The 24,676-nt window shown below is 43.4% G+C and overlaps 1 protein-coding gene across 1 annotated transcript in view; it reads right to left on the bottom strand.

Moving 5' to 3' along the window:
• The window catches only part of DSCAM (DS cell adhesion molecule), an 831,700-nt gene that overhangs the window by 131,901 nt on the left and 675,123 nt on the right, over positions 1–24,676 (bottom strand). The window contains exons 15-16 of the mRNA XM_028845317.2: positions 22,859–23,026; positions 11,256–11,326 (exon numbers count right to left, since the gene is read on the bottom strand). Of these exons, the coding sequence (XP_028701150.1) occupies positions 11,256–11,326; positions 22,859–23,026 (239 nt within the window). The remainder of the gene's footprint in view (positions 1–11,255; positions 11,327–22,858; positions 23,027–24,676) is intronic.

The raw sequence follows: 24,676 nt of genomic DNA, 5'->3' as shown, positions 1-24,676 counted from the left end.
TTCATGAAGTAGAAAAGGGCCACATAACCTGATAATGAGACAGTGTTTAGAACTAAGGGGCTATGCAATTTCAGTTTGATAAATAAATGATAAATGACAGATTATTTGAAATAGGCGCTGTCTTGAGAACCAAGAATGTTATTTGCAGGCTGCAGCAGCCATATTCTAGTCAGACTTGGCAGTTGAGGAGGAAAGGGTGGCCAAGGGTGTATGTGGGCTTTGCCTTGAGACATAAATGCTGAATGCTATAAATAGACTGATAATTTTACCATATGGAATTGAGGTTAACTACTGCAAAGCAAAACTCCATTTATTCCATTTCTAAAGAGTAGGACAGCTTCCACTGTATTCATCCAGCCAAAAAACACCTGTGAAACAGCTCCTCTTGCTGGGACACTCCTTTTTCGAATTCTGTTGTTCTTCATACCTCATACCACCTGCTAGCCACAGTTAGTATTTCCTACCAGCCACAGAGGCCTATCAGTGCTCTCTGCCAAGGACCAAACAAGGGAATTCGGGCTTTGCTTTCTATGAATCAGCTCTGAGGGGTGGCCTCTGGAAATGCCCCCACCTATCTCCTGTGCCCGACAGTGGGGACTTAGAGGGTGTGCTCTGATGCCAAAGAGGGAGTATGCTAGTCTGTGAGCCTAAGGCTGGGCCCCAACTATTTAGCAGTGGCTGAGTGAACCCAAAGGGCTTTGGCCCACCACGCATGCCTGGAAGGCTCAACCCAGAGTAGACCCTCTGCAGGTAATGGAGGCCCTGTAATGGTAGTGTGGCCAAGGAGGGCAGGGCAGGGGCCCAAGAAAGGCCACAGAGATAAGGGAGGGAGGGTCTCCCTGACCCTAATCTGATAAACAAGCACAAGAGGCAGGATTTCAAAGGCATGGTCACGGGGCCATGGAAAATGCTCAGAAGTAGTTTTGTGGGGTGGGAGAAGACAGCGTCTGATTCTGGAAGTTTTGTAAGACAGCGCCAGTGGAGGGCCAGTCATGATCCAACATGGCTGGTAAGGAGGCCAGTTGGGCAGGGGTGGAGCTGAGTGAGATGAAGACATATCCACATCCACCTCTCACCCCAACAAACCACCGGGTCTGCATGCTCTGGAGGCAACCTGGATGTCTTGATGAGAAAAGAGAGGAAAGGAGGGTGAAGAAGAATCTTCCCTGGGACCAAACAGGCCCTTTCCACTGAGGAGGGCAGGGTTTGGGAAGCTGGAGGCCAGGGCAGGGAGCCAAGCCAGGAGTCGCCCTGACCAGTGCTCTGACAGGTGCACAGGGCAGACTCTGTCTACTTTGTAGGTTTTTAAACTGAAACTGCCTCCATTTCCCTCCCACTCTTCCATGTTTGTTAATAATATAAATTCAAGAATAACTAAGAGAACCCTTACGTGATATACGAGGAGAGGGTAAGTGTGGAGACAAACTGAGTCCTGGAATTCACAGGGATGAGGCTGAGAGCAGGTAGTGGGTGAGAGTGACCCTGGGCTGGAAGGGACATACAGATGGGAATGGCAGGGAATGGCACTGCCAGGAGGCAGGTGGAAGCTGTGACAGTCAAACTGAGACAGAGAGAGAGAGAGAGCGAGAGAGAGAGAGAGAGAGCGCGCTTGTAAAGGAGTGAGCAGCATCAGTCACATGCATGGTTGTTGCAGCCTTTGTCATTTTTGCTAAGTATCTGTCCAGAAGAACCAGAGAAGATCCAGGTCTCAGAAGGAGCCTGCCTGCTGAAAGGTGAGCTTCAATTTTACAACTGGAAGGAATTCCTGAGTGCTTTACATCCATGCCAAAAGAACCAATGAACTGGAAACTATTTTTGAGTGGGGCACTGCTATAGAGCTACCTGAAAATATGGAAGTGACTTTGGAACTGGGTAATGGGCTGAGGTTAGAAGAGTGTTGAGGGCTCAGAAGAAGACAGGAAGATGAGGGAAAGTGCTAGGATTATAGGTATGAGCCACCACATGTAGCCTCTTATCTATTTTTGGGTAATGAAAGGCTTTAGCCTTGACTAAAGGGAATTTTAGACATCAACATGCAAGAATAGGTATTTGGGGGGAGAGTATTGAAAAAGTTGTCTAGGCTAGGCACAGTGACTCATGCCTGTAATCACAGCACATTAGGAGGCTGAGGCAGGAGGACCACTGCAGGCCAGGAATTTGAGACCAGCCTGGGCAAAATAGTGAGACCTTCTTTCTAAAAAAAAAAAAAAAAAAATCAAAAAGTTAACTGGGCATGGTGGTATGTACTTGTAGTCCCAGCTACTCAGGAGGCTGAGGTAGGAGGATCACATGAGCCTGGGAGGTCAAGGCTGCAGTGAGCCGAGATGGTGCCACTACACACCATCCAGCCTTGGTGATAGAGTGAGATGCTGTCTTAAAACAAAAACAAAAACAAAAACAAAAAACAAAAGAAAAGAAAGAGTTGTCCAATAGGCTACTGTATATTCCCTGTTAGGAACGCGCTAGAAGCATTCAGACCAAGGGCCCCTGTGAACACTCTGGCTTATGCTGGGGGGAAACACTCCACAAGTCCAGATGCAACACGTGCCACAGATACCACACAGGCCCACGGGAGCAACACAGGCACTCCCTGAATCACACTCTACTTCAGTGGGAAGTCTTGTTTCCTAAATTCACTGAGGATCTGCCACCTAAATTCTTCTGTTATTTACAGAAAAACAAACCTTGTTTCCAACTTTAAATTGTTACTGGTGGGGAAAACAGGAAGGTAAAATGGTTTTATGTCTTATACATCTATAATTACTCAAAGCACAAAGTACTTTCATTTTTGGTCTCAACTTAAATTTTTCAAAAGAACAGGAAGAGTTTATTATAGGAATTGAAAGAATTTAAAGGAGCTTTCAGAGTTTTTAATACAATGAAGAGTTTGGCTTTAAAAATGTTATGGGCTCTCTTGAAATAGAGTTAGTTACATCTTAATGTATTAACTTAAATGTATTTGAACTAGTGAAATACATTTGAAGGCACACATTGTGTTTTTCTGTCTTGCTTCATGCTACCTTGAAAATAGTCTGGAAATTACCTGTGCTGGGGCAGCTAATTCATGCTCTCCTGGCTGGGTTTCTTCCTATGATGGACCCTAACCAACTTTGTCCAACCGAGTTTTAAACAGTAAAACTAATGTCATGTTTCTTCCTTTGCCTTAGGAAAGGGGTTCATGACATAGCAGATGCCATTTGATGATGTCTATGTAATTCTTGATTGGATATACGTTTTCCTTTGATTTTTCATTCTAACATCTGTGCCCTGTTTACTAACTTATCTATCTCATTTGATTTCTCTGAAAAGATGGGAAATGTCATCAGCGAGATGACTTAAGAACTGCTGTCTGAGGACATTCAGCACATTAAACAGTGTATATCCACCTATGCTCTCCCTGTATGGCATCTGTGCATTCATAATGCTCAATGCCATATTCACTTTAGCTTGATTTTCTGATTTGTTCTCTATGAAAAGCAGAGTTAGTATTATATAAGAACCAATAAAACTGTCTAAGATGGTCTTCTGAATACTTTTATTAAATTACTACCTATTTTTAAAAATTAATTAATTAAAATTTTGAGACAAGTCTCACTCTGTCACCCAGGCTGGAGTGCAGTTGCGCAATCTTGCCTCACTGCAGCCTCTGCCTCCTAGGGTTCAAGGAATTCTCCTGCCTCAGCCTCACAAGTAGCTGGGACTATAGGCATGAGCCATCATGCCTGGCTAATTTTTGTATTTTTAATACAGATAGGGTTTCACCATGTTGGCCAGGCTGGTCTCGAACTCCTGATGTTAAGTGATCTGCCTGCCTTGGCTTCCCAAAATGCTGGGATTACAGGCATGTGCCACTGTGCCCAACCCCATCCATCTATTATTAGGTTATTGAAAATAAACTTCTTTTTTTTTGTTGGGAAAATTTCACAATATTTACATTTATTGGGAGGTATCTGCCATCAGAAATGGCAGTGCTGTCCAGAGCCATTGGTGGGATGGGTGGAATCAGAATCTAGCATAGGGATCGAAATTGGGGTTGTTAATCAAGGGATCACCTTACGGATTCCAGAGTGGGCCCACATCCATTATCCTCTATGGCTATCAAGTCAGTGCTGGGAGGGGAAGAGGGAGGAGAATCTATCATTAAAATGCACTGCTACTTTCTTGGTTATGATATAATGAATAAAACACTCAAGTTAGAACTAGAGAAAAGGGTTCAAGTTCCAATAATGACAAATTGAGTGACTTGCTTAAGGTCATTTTGGTTAGGTGTAGAGATGTGCGTTGTATCTAATTTTCTGAAATTTAATCCAGTACTTTTTATACTGTATTCTAATTATACATAATTTACTTGTTGGAAATGGATTTAACTTATGCTAAGGCTACTTTATATAAAATGTGATGAAATAATGTCAACTTATATTTTTACATGTACTCTTCAGTTTTCACTGTGAATATTACATGTTTGTACATATATGTTACTGTAAAGCTTCCTAGTGAATATCATGCATAGTGTGCTTATTAGACAATTTAAGTCATTTTCAATATTATTCTGACCATACACAATTTTTGACCTAGTGTCACAACTTCAGGACCTGGTCCAATTGTAAAACGTAATGTTGATGCACTAAGAAAAGACCTAAGGATGAGCATCAATAAATGACCAAAATACCCTTTAGTTGCAACCTTATTTGCATTTCTGATCATATGCTCTTTAAATCAAGACAAAATACAATACTTTCCTTCTAAAATTGTATTGCAACTTTACAGTTTATAACCTAACTGTTATAAAAAAAAAAATCAAAGTGCCTACACTTAGATTTTTTTGTGTTCATCCAGACTTAATGTGAAGCTCTCAGAAGAAACCATCTAACAGGATTTCTGGCTTGATGACGACAGACGGCCTTGGTTGTAAGCCCTAGGCCAAGTTTGATTTGTGTCCTGTCAAGGTCACTCTGCTGGAGAGGCACAGCTTTTTCAGTGGGGTTTTGAATCAAGAATTGCCTCTTAGCCTGACAGTCCCAGACAGCATCTCTTTCCAGCCTACCTGAGCATCAGACCCAGATTCCACCCCTGTGGCCGCCAGTAGCGCTCGCAAATGCAGCCAGCATCTTCCTGGCTGCACTCTGAAGCTAGAAACCAAGGGAACTGCCTGCTTAGGTCAGGAGACCTGCCAGACCCTTTGTGCATGCAGGCTGGCAGCTCTCTCCTGGGACAGAGAACTGGAGTCCTTGAAGAAGGCCCATCACATGGCTAAACTGAGAGGAATAACCCAATACGTAGATGGAAAGATGTAGAATACATTCCAAATGGTATAAACAAACATCATGGTTTCATTAAAGAAACACGCATATTTTATATATACAACAAAAATATGCAAATTTAGTCACCTATGGCTTTCTAGAAAGTCCACAGTTTTTTTTTTTTTTTAAAGCACCACCTTTTGATAGGAACCTTTTATGATAAAAGGAAATAATGGTAAATGGTTTATGCATTAATTTAACAGAATTTATTGCACTCCTGCTGAGGCTACAGTGAACACACAAGACATGTCCTCAAACCTCATGGAACCTAGAGTCTAGTCCACCTAAAAAAGTTGAAGAAGAACAATCTTACTTCATACGGATGACCAGAGATTTTGAAATTTTTTTTCTTGTTATCAAGGAAGGAGGTTAGACTCGTTAATATGAGAAGGGCCAAAAATTATTTAAGTATTTGTAAGAAATGTTGATTTTCAGGAATTTCAATAAGGCTGTATTATAAAACCAATGCTAGAGCCAATGGATTAGTTCATAAAAGCAAATACAAACTTTTGCCATTTTTCACAGCCTAAAGATTAAAGTGATAGTTGAAGAATTAAGTAAAGTTTATTTCAAGGCAACCTTTTCGAATTTCAATTGATATAGGAAAAAAGGGTGTCTACTCACTACTAAAGTTACTCTAAGGTTAAGTTTATAATTTGGAAAGAAAAGGATAGCAGGTAAGAATGTAAATTTCATATATCTTCTCTAATTTTTATGGGGTTGGATATGATTTATAACATGAGTTTGGAAGGAATAGTAAAGGTAGTTAATATTTATTGGGCATTACTAGGCATGAACTACAATCTTGGCACCTCATAGTCATCAACTTGTTGACTGTTCAGAAACCCAGGAGGCAGACCCAGGCAGCCTGGGTGGAAGTCCTCAATCTGACAGTCACCAGCCTTCAGAACTTGGGCAAGTTCCTTTGACTTCAGGATCTCCCTCTGCAGAAAACTGCCTGTTCCCAGCTCACAGATAAAATGAGATACTGTGTGCAGAAGTTGAGCATTGTACCTGGCAGGCAGCAAACCCCCGGAAGGACAGCTGTCCCAGGAACCCCTGGCCAGGAAATACTAGTGCGGGAAGGTACCTTGTTCTTTCCCGGAGGTAGAGGGATTTCAGTGCAGAAGGCAAGCGGAGCCCGCAGTTTATTTTATTAAACCATTACTGTCGAGGTCACTGGAAATATGGCAGTTTTGTTTTTAGATGACAGACTGAGCCATTTTCCTGTTGTAAGAGTTCAACTCTGAAATGTAATAGGTTGTAATGATGCCTCAATTAGCTGGAATTATTGGGGAGAGTGGAGACGTGATATTCTGGTTAAAAATATTCTTCGGATTACTGAAATTTAATTAAATCTCTAAATATTCAACTTTAATATTTTACAGAAGTCATAACTCTCTTTCTTAATTCTAAATGAGAATTTTGCTCATTTTAAGTAAAATTTTCACCCAGATGGTACAATACTGAGGGCCAAGAAAGTGGTAAAATTATTCTCAGATTTTTATTGCAAGTTATCACTTTGATCATTATTCTCAGCACAGGAATATTTAAGTAATTGACCATTTCATAGTTTTGGGACAGCCTGTGGTTCTGCAAAGGTTTCTCATTTAATGCAAAAATAAAACAACAACACATATTTTATATCAATAGGAAAAAAGCATCTGTCTTAAATTGTATTCTCTGGATAAATGTTTTGAGATGTATATAATCATTAAATATTCCAAATAATGAAAGTTTTATTTTAGGAGTGACCATGGCAAACACACACATACACACACGCAAGCATGCACACAAGTAGCTGGCAATCACATTGTCCTTAATTTGCATAAAAGGAGGGTAAGTTGATTCTGAGACTGATTACGAGAGAAGGTGACAGACACTGCTAAAAGAGACACTTTAGGAGATAAACTAAAAATTAGAATTTTCTGAAAAACCAAAGAATTCCTTAGTTGTACAATTTTCAGGTACTTTATCAAATATGTTACCAATTATTTATAGCTTTAAATACTCTTTCTGATTTTGAATCAGAAACAAAATCTGCCACAAATTAAATTGTATTTGCTTAGACAAATCCTTTTGTTTTTCCAAGAATGTCAAATGAAACTTTATTGTCATTTATTTTAGTTTATTCAGAACCGCTTACATCGTCTCTTGAATTTCTGTCAAGGCCTCGGTTAGCACTTTAATTAACTTAATATTTGTAAAAGTATTTAAGAGCCCTTTCCAAGACTTTATCTTGCATAATATAGACATCAAATACGCTTGTGGTTCTTGAACATCTTTCTATGGGCTTACATTTGGGATGTAAAGATGTCCATTTCCCATGAAACTTATCACAAATTGGACCACTATTGCCCTTTACTTTTCAATGAACTATATTGAAAATTACTATAGTAGAAACTCATATGAAAAGTGGTTGGTCGCCTGGTGTATTGAGTGTGGTTCACATCTTTGGGTGCCTGCCATTGTACAGGCTGGGGCATTTCACTGTATCATGAGTTAGGCCTGAGCTCAGCATGTTTGCTGTCTGGAGATCCTAATAGCTGGGATGCCTTCTCCATGGCAGTCTCAGAAACACATAATGCTTCACAGGCAATTGTGATATGGAACACTTGTCTTCTAGGCCTCTTCCTTCCCAACTCACATATACACTCACCTCTCCTTCACTCAACCCATTCATTCATTCATGGAACACATGTCAGCCACGAGGGATTGGAGCTGAAAAAGCCTCTCTTCCTGCCGCCAAGGAGCTCCCAGAACAGTGGAGGGGATGCATGTGAAACAGACTGCAGAAGCCATGGGGTGGGAACCTCCCTGAGCCATCACCAAGAGCGATGGGTAACACAGAGGGTGAAACTCTAATTGCACTTTGGAAATTCCCATGTTCACGGGGTCAGTCATGCACAATCTGAGCCTCAAATGAGCAGGAATGGACAGGAGAGGTGAGCGTGTTAGAAACCGTGGAACACTGACAAGAAAGACGATCATACTTGTGGACTGTTGCGTGGGTAGGAATCCCTGGGAAGGTGGGGCAAGGTAAGGGGCCTGAATCCGGGTGCTCTAGCTGATGTAGGATGGTTGCATTCACTAGGTCCTGAGCAACCTTTGCTGGACATGAAAGATTTCAAAATCAGAAGCTCTTCTTTGGTGAAAGAAATAACTAAGATAAAAGGGGTGCCGGGTGCACTGCCTCACACCTGTAATCCCAGCACTTTGGGAGGCTGAGGTGGGTGGATCACTTGAGGTCAGGAGTTCAAGACCAGCCTGGCCAACATGGTGAAAACCCCTGTTTCTACTAAAAATACAAAAAAATTAACTGGGTGTGGTGGCGCGTGCCTGTAATCCCAGCTACGTGGGAGGCTGAGGCAGGAGAATTGCTTGAACTTGGGAGACACAGGTTGCAGGGAGCGAAGATTGTGCCATCTGCACTCCAGCCTGGGCGACAGAGTGAGACTGTTTCAAAATAAATAATAAATAAATAAAATAAAATAAAAGGGGAAAGTTCCTTATTTTGATCAATAGAGGGTGTTGTTACAGAAGCAGTGCTTGTTCAATGATAATTAAATAAATGTAATCTCTATCTCCAGTGTTAGAGAAAGGCCACCAAAGCGCCCCTTACCTTTAAAAGGCTTAGAGTCTAAATGGTTATTTTCCCACCAAAACCCCAGAGCTATTTCCTCATTTACCCTGTATCTATCTATTGAATGCATCTTTTACTTCCAATTCTCCCACCAAAACCCCAGAGCTATTTCCTCCTTTATACCCTGTATCTCTCTACTGAATGCATCTTTTACTTCCAATCCGTGACCATGAATGAGCTCCCACCTTAGACTTCCCACGATTGCATATGTCCACTCTGACTGACAGATGTGGGGCTCCCTCTTTGGGGCTAACGCTATTTCTCCTTCCTTCTTTCTCCTTACACAAAACAGATATTCTGGATTTTATGCCATAAATAAAGGCATGTTGTATGTAACATATTGTCCTTTACACATACATTAGATTTCACGTAATAGCATCCAATTCGATTGAATCAGTGTTGTCCTTTAAAAGCTCATTATATAAACAGGCCAATATGAAATGATAAACTGGTAACAGGGCAGCCCCTACCTCATTAGTCAGTTAGATCACCGGCAAGTCCGCCTGCTGACAGGCCATGCCACAAAGGCCCACTACAGAGATATATTGCACTCCTCCATGAACAATATATTACAGTCGATTCACAATCTAATGAAAGCCAGGCTTCCTTTTAATAGTCCCACAACATGTTCATCCTTTGGCACTAAAAAGAAATTTAACTGCAATGCACTGACTTTTGTGGCTGCTTTCTACAGAGAGAGAAAGGATACAATGCCTTTTAAAGCCTCAGAAGTTTCCATTTTTAGTTATAAGAGCTAGATCCTCTGTGGACAGACACCTCTCTCATGCAGGACCCAAAAGACCCAAAAAGCTTTTGAGGCCATAGTAATACCTGGTCTTTTTCAGGGAAAAACACAAGAGAATGTGTAAAGCTAGTGGGTAAAACTTCACAGTCTTCCATTCAAGACAGAGTGAGTCAGCATTCCATTTGTAGAGTGGCGGGAATGCATGTGGGGTTATGGCTTGCTGAGTGTCTTTATTCTACAATGTGTGTGATGCTCGCAGGTGGTGAATGTGCTCACAAAGACCAATGACACCGCCCCCCACACTCCTCGGCCTGCACTGTCTGTGCAGCTAAACAGTCACATCACACTGCCCACAGGAAACACAACTCATTGACTGCGGTTGAGAAACGCTGACACAAAGGGGCTGCATTAACGCATGTAATACCAAAAGTGGTATCCGCCCCAACACTGAAAATCCATTTTTGTTACAGAGGCTGGTCATCTTATGAAAGAACCCACACTAGAGGGAACACAAACAAACAATCAAACAAAAAACAGATGCAATGGTTAGAAGAGGTGTGTGATGTGAAGACCTCATTGTGGTTGTTGGCTGCCCTCTTCTCCCATTGACACCACAGGAAAAAAAAAGGGTGAGGAAAGAGATAAGAAAAAAAAAATCACATGCAATGAGAGAAATTCAGAGCTGGGATAGTTAATGCAATCTTACAGAACTCTTGGTTCAATAATAACATTCTGGATGAAATGGAATTTGGCCTAAGACAGTCATCTCCAAGAGCACATTCAGGAGGATGACTAATACCATGGCCCACCAGGTCAGGGCCATGCTACTGACTTGAAGGTCATGGAACAGTGGTGGTTGGTGATGAGCTTGCTCCAGAATCAACACTGCTTCCTTACTTGAGGAAGTTTGCTATGGAAATCATGGCTGTTGAATGAAACAATGTGCTTAGTGATGCAATTGTTTACATTGTGGCTCAAGCTTTCTTTCTCTCCCAGCTACTTACAACAAACACTAAAGTAACCAGCAGCCAGTTGGCCTCTATGGGCCACACATGGGGTAGCACTGCCCTGGGAGTCAGTTGATTCAACAGCTCGCTTCACTGGCAAGAAAATGTAGGGGCTTTCTTGAGAACACATCAAGTTAGTGGCACAGTGAGGACCTGGCCTGTTTCCTGCCACCTCGGTGGACTGTCTGCCACCGCATGCTTTGTTATTTAAAAAAGAGCAATCTGAAAACATTTTTGCTGGGATGAAATGAGAGCAAGCAGTCAGGGACTTCAGTTTCACTATTTCTGTAGAGACCACTGCTTAGGACCTTGATTAAGATTCAAGCAAAAAAAAAAAAAAAAAAAGATAAAACCACTTTATTCTCTGTGATACAGAATTTGCTGTGACAGTATTCAAAATGTGCATACAAATACTGCATTTTAGGAAAAGGGCTTTCCAGTTAATTTTGAAAAACTAAGTTTTGTAAAATTTGAGAGTCTTGGTGTCGGAACACTGAACAGGAGTGAAGGGCTCGCCCTGGGGGGAAAGCACCGGGAATACAAGTGTTTGCTGGGTTTACCTTCCACGTGACCCTGATGCTCTGAGATGATATAGGCTCCAGGTGAACTTCCTGAGGTGGACCGTCAGGAGCTGTAAGGACCAAAAACCCACAGGCAGGTTAGAGAAGCGTGCCAGAGCAGATCGAAGCCTACACAGCCAAAGGCGGTCCCCGAAGTCATCCCATCCCCATGTTTGGCACAGAGAAAGAAGTTTTTAGCGGTCGTGGGAAACGTCAGTTTTGTAGAGTTACTGTGTCCAACTCTTGGCCTTTGTTTATTTGCTCTTTGGAAACGTGAATCTTGAGGACCTATCACGGTATTCCTTCTCACCATGTCTTAGACAACTTCGTGTATCAATCCCAAGTTTGAACAAGTTAAGGGGTACAACAGAAAGTTGCAAAACAAAATTTCCCTTATAAAATGCTGTCTATGGTGTGTACCGAAGGTCCTTCTCTCCCCGCTGGAAGCTTTGCTTAGTATTGGGGTTTCTCAGTTGATTAGAACGACTTCGGGCAAAAATAATCAAGATTCTTCTGCCTTTGGGTGTCTTCCATGGCTTTTATTCTTCAATTAAAAACCCTTGTGGCCGGGCGTGGTGGCTCACGCCTGTAATCCCGGCACTTTGGGAGGCCAACACAGGCGGATCACAAGATCAGGAGATTGAGACCAGCCTGACTAACACGGTGAAACCCCGTCTCTACTAAAAATACAAAAAATTAGCCAGGTGTGGTGGTGGGCGCCTGTAGTCCCAGCTACTCGGGAGGCTGAGGCAGGAGAATCGCTTGAACCTGGGAGGCAGAGGTTGCAGTGAGCTAAGATTGCACCACTGCACTCCAGCCGGGGAGACAGCGAGACTCCATCTTAAAACAAACAAACAAACAAACAACAACAACAAAAACCCTTGTGAACCGGGAGCTCTGGCCACAGAGGGCTGAAGCAATGTTGAAGAGGAAAACAAAGTATGCAGTTTAAAGCAACCTATTTCCGCTGAGTGTGCTGTAAGTCAGCGGGCCAATGAGAGACATCCCAATTACATCCCAGTTAGAGCTGATTGACATGTGTTGCAAATGTGCTATATACTGGGTACATGGTGTAGAACTAAGAGATGTAAACATTTTGCCAACCAAGAGTTCAGAATGTAATCAGAGCTATCAGATACACACACTGAAAGAAGGTTGCAATGCAAGGCAGCAGGTAAACAAGTGTCTTCTGAGAAGCAGAAGCAAATGACGACACAGAGATCAGAGGGAAAGAGTCCTTTAGATTAAAACATGTTTTTGGATTGACATTTTTGAGATCACTGCAGAACTACAGAAAGCCAGTTCTGTGGACATTTGCAAAAGGTTGTATGGCACACGGGAGATAAGAAAGCAGAAGTAGTGAATATGAACTCATTTTGGAGAGTTTGGAAGTAACAGGAAAGTGAAAATACTTGAAAGATAAAGGGTAGATTGGGGAAGGGCATGACCAAGGAAAGCTGGCTTCCTTTTTTATAACAGAAGAGGAAGTTCTGAGTAGTATCATGATGTAGTTGCTAAGCTGATGGCCATTTGAGTTTTTTTTGTCCAAGTTCATATTTTGGTTGTATCACTTGTTAGCTGTGTGCTTTTTTTGAGGGTTACTTAGCTTGTTTGTGATTCCATTTTTCTCTCTATATAATGGACCAATAGAATTTGTATCACAGGGTTGTTATGAAAACAATATGTTCAGTAAATATAAGAAATTATAATCATAATATAATTATCATTAAGTGTTTTTAAATGGGGGAAGCAAATGGGAGAAATTTAACAACAACAACGAAAGGTAAACTTGAAGAAATAATGAATGTCCTGGCAGAAACTGAAGAGGGCAGAAGATACAGGCTATGGAGTGAGTCCGGCATAGGAACAAACACCTCTGGGATGGGAGGAGGGCAGAGCTATGGAAGGCCTTAGGTAGGCTTACTGGTTGAGGGAAGCCAGGTGAGGGCAGACACAGGTAAACTTACTGGTTGAAAGAAACAGGTTGAAATCTGATTGCTGCTTTTCTCAACTATAGGACAATAAGCCAAGCAGGAAATCAGAATGGGAACATGAAGGAGAGAGTTATGGGCTTTAGGAACAAAACAAAGGCTTGGAAAATGGCTATGGTCTATAGAAAAGGGTGCACCCTGTGTCTTAGGGCACTAAGGCGCTCTATCAAAGTGGCCCTCCCCAGGAGTCAGTGCTCTAAGACGCAGGGATTGCTACTCCAAGAGGATAATGGGACTCCACAGCTCCGTCCGTGCACCGAGGACCAAGAAGGAAGCTGATTCCACAGGTTGGGGCTGGCAGGACTGGGAGAGAATGATGCTATAAGAATGCCAAGAAATGAAGCGGATTCTCCAGAATATATGGTTTGTATGGTTTAGAAATATGAGTTCGAAAGGAAACGGGGATATTGCGGCCTCAATTTTCCAGTTAAGATGTATTCATAATTAAAACAAAGGTGTTAAAAGGCAAGAGCTGGAGAGAGACAGGAGATGGGAGTTCGATCTCTGGGTTGCTTGTTCCCTGCACCCCTCATTCACACACTTGCTGATGCTGTCCCTGGCATCTGTTCCAAATGGCCCCTGTCCTGCTTTCTCCACCATTGCCCTTATGGGCATCCCTATCTCTCACTCTGCTGCCCCACTTCCACCCCACTTCTATGCCTGGTGACAGTTTCTATTTAGTTCCTAAACATTAATTCTGGTCTCTATTGTACTCTTTTAAAAGGGACATGGCCCCAGAGCACAATTCACACTGTTCACCCATCCTAGTAATTTTCTGCTCCCAGATGGCACCTCACTGTCCTCTCCATGCTTTTATTCTGCACACTCCTTATGAACCATGTCCCAGCCATGTTCAAAACACATGGGACCCCTGGGTAGATCCCAACCTTTTCCCTGAAGCTTTCTTCTCCCTCCATCAGGGTTTGCTGCCCATGTCTGTGGGCCTCCTGCTACAGTTTATCCCCGCCTGGGCCTGGGGACCTGTCCCTGTAGTGTGCATATACATTTGCGTGTCTGTCTTTGCATATCTCTGGTCACCCAGCAGATTCTACATGGCACCAGGAACTGAGCCCAGAGTGAGTCCTTACTTTGAACGGGTAAAGCAATTTGTAGATGCTGAAATGCTGAGCATGCATCCCTCTCCTCAGCAGGTCCGGGGACAACTAGCAGTTTGGAGTGCTGCAGCCTCTCAGATCTATTAATTCCAAAAGTGCAAAGGCTCTGCTAGAACTGAAGTTAAAGTCCAGCACAGGAACCGAGGGAGAGGCTGGCTTCCAGCTAATGGTGGTAATTATTGTTAAGGCTCTGTACCCAATTTCTTGCACATGGGGTCAAGCTCTTAGGCAGGAAACTTTGGACATCAAATTCAATACAAACTCATGGAATGGATTTCCCTCACACAGGGATAATTCTGTGCCCAATGAAAAGCACACCGTTTTCCATAAAAATCCTTGAAAAATGATTTTTGAGTCTGACAGCTATACTGAGGCTGCGTTACTTTAATTTAGCAACCCTTAACTGAATTTAACAAGAAGCCAGTTTGTTAGGAACTGGGGGCAACGTCAGGGGCACTGTCTCATCCTGAATCCTCCGGCTCCCTGGGGCGTGGCCTTTGGTTTGGTCCTCTCAGAAAGATGGCAGACAAGAGTTGCAGTCTTGATTTTCCAGTTGAGATATATTCATAATTACACCAAAGGTGCCACCATAGTGTTTACAAGAATGTCCTCAATTCTATCAGAAAGCACACATTCCATAATGTAATCATGAATTGGGAATAACTTGCTTTTCCAATCTGGTCTGGTATTTATGTTTCTTGAGATAGGGTCTCACTCTGTCACCCAGGCTAGAATGCAGTGGTATGATCTCGGCTCACTGCAACCTCTACAGCACAGGTTCAAGCGATTCTCCTGCTTCAGTCTCCCAAGTAGCTGGGATTACAGGTGTATGCCACCATACCTGGCTGACTTTTGTATTTTTAGTAGAGATGGGGTTTTGCCATGTTTCCCAGGCTGGTCTCGAACTCCTGGCCTCAAGTGATCCATGCGCCTCAGCCTCCCAAAGTGCTGGAATTACAGGTGTGAGCCACCATGCCAGGCCCAGGTCTGGTATTTTATGAAGGTCCCCGCTGAAGAGGAGAGGGGGTACAGTTCTTGTATCCAGGACAGACTTGATTGTTTTTAAGAATGTAACAGCTTAATTACTTAGCCTACCAATGCTGCCATGATTTGTCAGTAATGTATTTATTGTTCTGCCTGTTCCCTGAAGTGAGAGCATTTGGATCCCTCCTCTTAAAAAAAAGTGATGAAAATAGTCCAGACAAACCAAAAGAATTTAAGTTATACAAACACACATTATGGCTATGCCCAATATCGTTAGGAATGTTTTCTGTTTGCTTGTGTTTTAACAAAGGACACTAAGTTTTCTACTATGTCTCTAAAACATTACTTTAAATATGTTTTAAATTATATAAAATTTGCTTCCTTTAAGAATTTTATTGCTTTCTGTATAACTCCTGAGCTGTAATTTTTTCATAGGTTCTCATCTGATTGCCAATGATGCCTATAAAATTACAATCCAAAGCCAATTGGGTTTCCAATGCAAAATGTATTAAGCATCAATCATTAGGTATATCCATTTATTTAACTAAATTTGAAAAATGTGTTGACATTGGACATTTAAGAATTTACTTACATGGTTTCAAATGTAATATATAGAGAAAGCAGAATTGGTTTCCCCACCCCCTAGCCCCATCCCGAATATTTAGCTTATTTCCTGGGGATGGAGAAGGCTAGAGGTGAAGGTGATTTTCCAAGGCTGGACACAGTGGCTCACACCTGTAATCCCAGAACTTTGGAAGGCCGGAGTGGGCAGATTACCTGAGGTCAGGAGCTCAAGACCAGCCTGGCCAACATGGTGAAACATGGTCTCTACTAAAAATACAAAAATAAGCTGGGTGCAGTGGTGCATGCCCACAATCCCAGCTACTGGAGAGGCTGAGGCAGGATAACTGCTTGAACCCAGGAGGCAGAGGTTGCAGTGAGCTGAGATTGTGCCATTGCACTTCAGCCTGGGCAACAGAGCAAGACTCCATTCCAAAATAAACTCTGCATTTCTACAAAAGTCAAAACTCTTCAATCTGTAAAGCAGTAATAAGCAAAGACTATCTTTATAATCTCTATTATGCTTGCAAAGGTAAAAGGCAGGGCAATTCATTCTGTGTGGCTGAAACACAGGGATGACAGGTGCCTCCTGACTGCCAAACGCATGGATCTCTGCTTTGCTTCCCTGTCCTGATCCTTCCTGGCTACGCTGGCTCTGTCCCTGTCCCTCCCCAGCTGGACAGCCTCTGGCTGCCCAGCAGCTCCTGTATCCTTCCCAGATCTGAGACTCAAGCCTCGGTGCTCCATTCTGCTCCAAAATACTCTCCTCCCTGTCTCTATATCTTGGCTTTAACCAGCATCTTGGGGCCTCATCATTGATTGATATGGGCTCAATCACCCCAGTGGGAACCACTCCCACGTTTTTGCCTCTGGTTTTGAATGGGAGATTTGCCTTCTATGTGCCAGGTCCTAAACTAGGCAAAGACCAGGATACAAAAGTAGAAAAAATATATAAATTTTTGCAAAGTAGTGAGGAGCAGCTGTACAATTCTACAAACACACATTTGTCTTCTACAGGAGTTGGGTGCGTGGGTGAGAGGCATGCTCTGTGTTGGACAAAGGGAACCAAGACGGTGTTTAGTAAAAATCAAAGTATGACAAAGAATAGCTGGTGCCCAGATGGGGAAAGGATGAAGTCATGTAATAACTATTTATTAAATAAATGGCTCATTTATTTAATTTACTTATTTAATTAGCATATCCTACGTGCTAAACACCATTCCAGGTGCCTGGGATACAGCAGTGAGTGAGCAGAACAGACAACTCCACCTGTCCTGGTGGGATGGGATCAAAACAGACTATAAGCAAAATAAGTCAACAACTTATACAGTATACCGGCTGGTGATACAAGCAACTGGTAGAAGGAGAGTGGTAAGGGAGGAAGGGGACCCAGCGGAGTGGGCAGCAGGATGAATTTTAATAGGGTGGCCAGGATCGGATTCTTGGAGAATAATGTTTGAAAGTGTTAAGGGAAGAAAGGAAGAACATTTCAGAACATTCCAGAACTGTTCCAGAACATTTCAGGATAGCAGACAGGGGTATACACAATGTGTATGAGGGATAGCAAGAAGGCCAATAACTTTCTTTAGGTTTAATTTCCAAAGTTTCTTCAAACCCAGGATGGACGAGAAAGACAAAAATCTACAGAAGCAGATCCCTGAGGGCCTGGTTGGGCATGGGGTGTGCTCGGCTCTTCTCGCTGAGTGAACGCCGTGCATTTGACTCTTACTGAAAAACACATTGATGCCACCCTCTGAGCTAATGAGAACAGCTAGCCCTATGTTTGTTTCACATGCTCCTGACTTTTATTCCTTCTGCCCTCATTCCATCCTCTCCCCTCCGCCCCAGCTCAGCGCATAGGAAACTCTTCTTCCAGATCACAGCTGCTGCCCTGGAATGGGAGGAAAGATGAGGCAAAGACTTAACGTAGTGCCAGATTCCTTGGAAACCCAGCGACTCTGCGTCATGACCCTTCCATAATCCACACCTTCCATTCTCTGATGGTCTGTCAAATTCAGTGGCGTTTCAACGAGCGCCCACTAATTGAAGCTGCACATTCTATGCATAGATTTATAGTGAAAATAATGAAGGGGGCAGCCACCCCAAACTCGGTCACAAGGCACTAAGTGACTCACGACCTGCAGGGGGCAGCTGCTAATGGAGAAGCTGGTCTGAAGCAAGGGTCAGCTGTGAAGGTCACGTGTCACGTGGCTGATCTGCATCAAAGAGACACTTCGGGTCCATTAACAGCTGATCTTGTTAACTCCGACTGTGTTACTTACTCTCTTGACTGCTCCTTTGTTGTGGGGGCTGCTGGTGCTGGGGGGGGTTGGGGAAACCGTGAAGACTGTGCTGAATGGTCTGGCCTTGGCTTCAGGGCTATTCTCTGAGGTCAAGTGTATTAAAGTGGTGTGATAATGCTTCATGCACTTTCACATGCAAATAAACTCAGTAGTTTGGGGTTGGAGCAATGTGATTTCCCAACATTAGGTAGGGACACTATGCCAATGGCAGAAATCCCTTCCTCACTAAGCTTTGCAGTGGATACAGCAGAAATCTAAAACTCAAATTCCCATGGTGGCCAGACTTCATCAGAGATCCATAAACATTTCTATAAAGACTCAGATAGTACAAATTTTGGGCTTTATGGGCCCATGTTATTCTTTTTTTTTTAAGATGTAAAAACTATGCTTAGTTCAAGGTCTGTAAGTGAAATCTAGCTCACCGACTGTAGTGTGCTGACCCTTCAATGAATGGAGGATGGGAACTATGGCTCACTGAGGGTGTATGGTCAGCCTCTGGGGTGGCCACTCCATGCTTAACTCCAGCTCATTGCTGCCAAGCAGGAACTCAAGAGCAACTCAAAATTTAGATTTTCAGCTGAAATTTCCAGATTTAAAAAATTAACACTGAATTAAAAAGTTTTGCACAACACTAAGCTGACTTATATCCACAGGCCTGGTTTGTCATGGGCTGCAGCTTATGGCCTGGAATATGCCCTATTCCATCAGGATTTGGGGAGAGCACCTCGAGCCCCAGATGCAGCTATTTCATGGTTGGTCACTGGAGCTCTGATGGGGGCTGTATTCTTCCCCCATCTTCTTTCGCCTCGGCCTTCCTCTTCTATCTTTCACCTTTCTCTACTTTTCTGCATGAAGTTCTTGCCTTAGTCTTTTGGGGCTGCTATAACAAAGTACACTAACCTGCATGACTTACACACAACAGGAGTTTATTTCCTTTTCTTTTTTTTGACAAGGAGTCTCACTCTGTTGTCCAGGCTGAAGTGCAGTGGCACGACCTCAGCTCACTACAACCTCCCCCTCCAGGGTTCAAGCGATTCTCCTGCTTCAGCCTCCCAAGTAGGTGGGATTACAGGCATGTGCCACAATGCATGGCTAATTTTTTTTTTTTTTTTGTATTTTTAGTAGAGATGTGGTTTGGCCATGTTGGCCAGGCTGGTCTCGAACTCCTGACCTCAAGTGATCCCCCTGCCTCAGCCTCCCAAAGTGCTGGGATTACAGGTGTGAACCACTGCACCTGGCTCAGAAGTTTATTTCTTACAGAAATTTATTTCTAGAGGTTAAGAATTCCAAGATCAAGATGCCAGATTTGGTATCTGGTGAAGGCTTATTCTTCTGGTTCATAGATGGTGCCTTCCTCCTGTGTCCTCCCAGGGCAGAAGGGGTAACTTCTGACCCACTTCTTAATATTATTGCATTAGGAATTAGGTTTCAAGATATTAATTTGAAAGGGAAGGCATGAACATTCAGACCAGGGCACCCTTCAGAATTTCACTGTGGGTTTAATCCGGGATATATTTTCTCAACACACACACACACACACACACACACACACGTGCACACACACACACGCACACACACATACTCTGCTCATTGCGACACCCATTCTAAAGGCAATACTGTAAATAACGTTTATAAATGTTCATCTCATACGTTCATCTCCCTTATGCCAGACACACACAAGGGACAGAATTGTGGAGGGGGCCACAGCCCCTCCATATCAGGTGGCATATCATCATGGACAGCAGGGTCCATGAAGACATAATGATATACCTCAAAGGCTACTGTCAGCAAAATCCCTCTTCTGTGCTGAACTGAGGAGTCCCAACTCTACCTGGGAGATGGAAAAAGGCATTGCACCAGGGAGGAAGGCATCTTTGAACTAGGCTTTTCAAGGAAGAGCACAGAAAAGGGGACATGGAACCTGTAGTGCCTTCCACACAGGGGAAGAAGCACAACAATAGAGGTGTGGGAGCACGCAAAGGCAGGTCAGTGCTGGGCATGGGGCTCTGGGGAGTCACTGAGTGTCGTTGCAAAGCAGTAGCACTGGGGAGCCATCCTCGTGTGCCCAAGACTTGGGTACTACATTGCAGTAAAAGTGAGTGGGCAACAGCTTTTAGAGGCACCCACATGAGGAGTAAGGGAGCAGTGGGACAAGGTCATCTCAAGACAGCTACAGCTGCTAAAATGATGTGCCTTTGGGTTTGCCTGCTGGGAAGGGGCAGCAGTGTCTACAGCCCCTGCTGAACACTCTAATGGGATGCCTTTGGCCAGAGCACCCATTCTAGGTAAGTTACACACAGGAAATTGATTTTTTAATTTCAGTCATGCAAACCTATGAACCAAGACAAAGACAAGTTCTCTGCTGTAGCTTTCCATTTCTGGAACCTGCTCTTTCCCTTTCCTTCCCCTTAGCTCCTCTGAATATTAAAGGAGAGGGGCTGTGTGGGGCTGCCACAGCCAGCACCCAGATAGAATACAAAAGGTCAGCCCGGGAGCCAAAGAGGAGGAGTCTGCATCTGTCTGCAGACATGCCAGGCAGCTGCCCTGCAGACCAGCACCCCAGAGGCTGTTCACCTGGCCTTCTGGCAGGGAGAGATCTGCTGCCATGGCAACTGCCAGCCGCAGCAGAGGTCACAGAGGAAACGAAGAAAAAAGCAACAACAGCAGCATTAATAATGGCAATCAGAAAAGCAGGTGCAAAATACATCACCGGAAAAATGCTGCTATCCTGAGGAGGTGGCTGGGATGGGGCAGGATTAGAAAAGCGCTTGAGAGGGATGGAGAAGATTGAGCAGGAAGTCAGAGATGACATTTTGGGCTGAAGGATGGGGACAGCTTATTTTCCCTAAGTACCCAGCGTAATGAAATTCCAGGGATCTGAGGAAGTTAGTGGGTTGTTTACATACATAATTAAATACAATTCTATTTTTGCAGGAGCAGATTAACACTTATTTCCCACTTATTTCTGAGACATGAAAAGTATTTTTAGAGCTTGAGATTTTTTTCAATGATAAGATACGTCTGTGTAAGGAGCAGTAAGGCATCATAATGTCCATTTTGCAGACAAGAAATCATACAGAGAATCCAAGTCTCAGAAATGGCTCACTCTCAGGCACTTCAGCATAAAGGTCTTCTGTCACTCACTCTTGAAAACAATGTTCAAGAACTGATGTCTTCCAACATTGAGAAATGGGCATTCCTCTGCAGTTCAGGAAGAGTTGTACATTTTAACCTATTCTCTTGAAGACAACATTGATTACAGATACCAGAAGAGTGAAAATGTTGCATTTTATTGATCCAACCATCTGACTTCTTAGGATTTAATCTAAGAAAATGATCTTGGAGATGGCAAAAGACATACCACCAGGATGTTCACTGTAGTGTTTATACTAATGAAAACTTGAAAATAATTGAGCCATTTGGCAATATGAGATTTGTTAAACGTGTGGTGACAGATATCACTACAAATTGTAGAGAAGTATTTAAGAGATACAGAAGCTTGAGTTCTATTTGGGATGCTGTTAATGGAGGTAGCAGACATGAGGTGGTGGGAAGGAAGCCAAGATCAATCTCTACTGAAAGTTGGAACAAACCTCCCTTCTTCTGTTAGCCATCTGGGTATGGCAATCACCTTAATCTTGGTGATGGAAAAATAGGGACCTGAGAGTAAGCTGACATCTTCCATACAGTAGGGAGTGGCTGATTGCTCTGATGGTGGGCAGGAAAAGAAGAGGCAGGTTTGGGGGCTGGACACTCTTTCCCTCCAATAAATGAGCCAGGCATGCACTCCTTATTTTTCATCCTGGGAGAAACCCAAGCACGGTGGCTTCCTCTCCTCCTGCCAGGAGGCAAGTTGACAATCAGCATTCACGGACCATTGCCTCATTGCTCAGTTCTCTGCACACCTGTTAATTTCATCCCCAGGAAACATGAGTGGCCCACAGTGTGTTAAGAGGTGTGTATACACTGGTGTGTGTCTGTGGGCATGTGCATGTGTGGGTGATGAAATTATTTAGCCAGTTATCACTGCCTGTTTCTGGGTTAGCTCTAGGTGGGAAAATGATGGAAGCCGTTTTGCCTTCTCCACAATGCTTATTTCTATCTTCTGAATTTGTAACACTAAATATAATGTTATTTGCAACAGAAAAAAGAGCAAAAACATTATTTTTAAATATTGATGTTTCTAGTCAATAAAATAATCTGTTCCCCTTCCCACATCTCCTGCACGGTAAGCACGCTTGCAGCTTCCTAGTTAAGCGTTACTGCTTCCTCCCACACCGGACTTCACAGGGTCTCAGGAAAGAAACACACTCACGGTTCTCCTATCAACCTGGATTCCATGTGTCCAAATAAAGGAATTGTAAAACTGCATGATTCTTTGAATCTCACCAGATTGTTAGCCTCATACGTCTTTCTTTTAAGTCTTGGATATGGGAAACTTGAACTAAATCCTATTTGAAGAGCAGTGCCTTCAAAGTAAGATGCAGAGCGCTGTCTGCGTTTTTTACAGGGCACAGAACTACGGAGAGCACGCATCAAAGACCTCCGCCTAGCACGGGCAAAGGTCTGCTTCTGCATTTAAGCATCTGAGCCCTCAAGAGTTAGCTCCCGGGCTCCTCTGGAGCAAGATTCCGCCCGGTCCCACGTACCTGCCTCGTCCGCCGTGATGGTGAGCTCGTTGCTGGGCTCGCTCTTGCCAATCCGGTTCTTGGCGTACATGCGGATGCTGTAGGTGGAGGAAGGGTGGATATCAATGATGGTGGCCGAGTTCAGCTGAGGGGAAACATCTTTGGTTCTCTGAGCAGAATCCCAGGAGTCTTTTGGGTTTTGTTTTTCAAAAAAGAAGAGATAGAGATGTGAGTTTTTTTCCTCTGCCTTTGAAAGTTCACAAGCAGGAATTAAAAAAAAAAAAAAAAAAAAAGACGGAAAGAAAGAAAAATTACACTCAAAGCGATTTCTCAATGCAATGTTCCCAGCTTTCTGGCAGAGTTGGCCATCAGAGGGGATGTGACATCCCACACTCATTATTCACGCTGCGAGGGACATGGGGCAACGAGCCAGCTGAATTCAGGGAGGGGCGATGGAGGAAGCACAGAGCGGCCGACTGCGGGAGATCTCAGAAGGCAAATTCCAGTGGCGAAGCTCAGGTTAGTGAAATGGACAATGGTCACCGTAAGCACTCATTGTATGGGACAGTACAATGAACTATGGTTTGGATAGTACCCCTGGGTCCCCCCAAAATCCCTGGTTCTAAAAGGCATTTGAAAACCAGCAAAACTTCATGCCATACCAGATCCTTTCCTCTCCAGTGTATTAAAAATAAGATAATCCCATACAAACCAGTCTCCATTTCCAGAATAAATCCTGATTACCAAACATATTTTTTGATTCTATTTTTTGAAATCATTTAGTGCCAAATCCTTGGTTGTAGGAATTATTTTTCAACCACAGCTAATTATAACAGCAGCACCTGCTTCATGTGAAATGTTATCACTGAATCTATGACATTTTGTATCTGGTGATTTTCAGGTTTCAAGCAAGGATGGGAATGTCAATACATGGTTCTTATGTCAAAAGAGTGGGCAGTTGTTGATTGTAGGTGGGTGGTTGACAGCTGGTGTTGGCTGGGGGGATGAACAGAGGAGTCCCCAGGACAGGAGACAGAGATGGTACCTACATATTCCCACCCTCCTCAGGGTCTGCCTTGGTGGTGATGACCACACAAGTAAGTCTTCCATGGATAATCTGAATCTGTGTTCCCTGCTGGCCTTTGAACTCCAGGAGGGCAGAGGCCATGCTGGCCATACCCAGTCTTTTATCCCGAGTGCTAGCCCAGTGCCTGGCTCACAGTAGACAAACAGTACATGAATGTTCAATAGATGAACAAATAAACCACAAATACACAGACCTCTGAGTCTTGGGAATGGGGTCATTCACTTTGTCACACTAAGGGTGAGTATGGCAGTTTAGGGGACTTCTCTGTCCAGTTTTAAACATAAATGCGAGATATTTTCTGGAATTGAAGAAAAATATGTGGCTTAAAGACTGCTTTTGAATACTTTTTACTTCTGAGAGAATGGAGCCTAATGGAAGCTGACAATGAATATTGCAGTTGACAAGGAAAAAGCATATTTGGGGTCAAGAAGATTAGAGGTGGAAAAACATGAAATAGAAAGAGTTGGAAAAAAATTGATGAGGAGAAGAATGTGATTCAATAGAAGACAAATGAGGAGAGGAAATTTTACAGCAATGAAATGGCACACACCTATGAGCCTTGTCGCACAGAGTTTGAAAGCCCGGCTTCTGCAGAGATGTTTAGGAGGATGAGGAGGAATGCCAGGTGCCGCAAGATGCAGAGACATTTGCTAAGTAGCCCCGGGAGGAAGTAGGCAGTTGTGGCGGTTGATGCCTTTGCCCAGGCAACATGGAAGTTTCTGGAACTGATGGGGCCAATGAAGATACAGCCA

Source organism: Macaca mulatta, chromosome 3 (assembly GCF_049350105.2).
Source record: "Macaca mulatta isolate MMU2019108-1 chromosome 3, T2T-MMU8v2.0, whole genome shotgun sequence".
NCBI classification, from domain to species: Eukaryota; Metazoa; Chordata; class Mammalia; order Primates; family Cercopithecidae; genus Macaca; species Macaca mulatta.
This window is presented reverse-complemented; position numbering and strand designations above follow the sequence as displayed.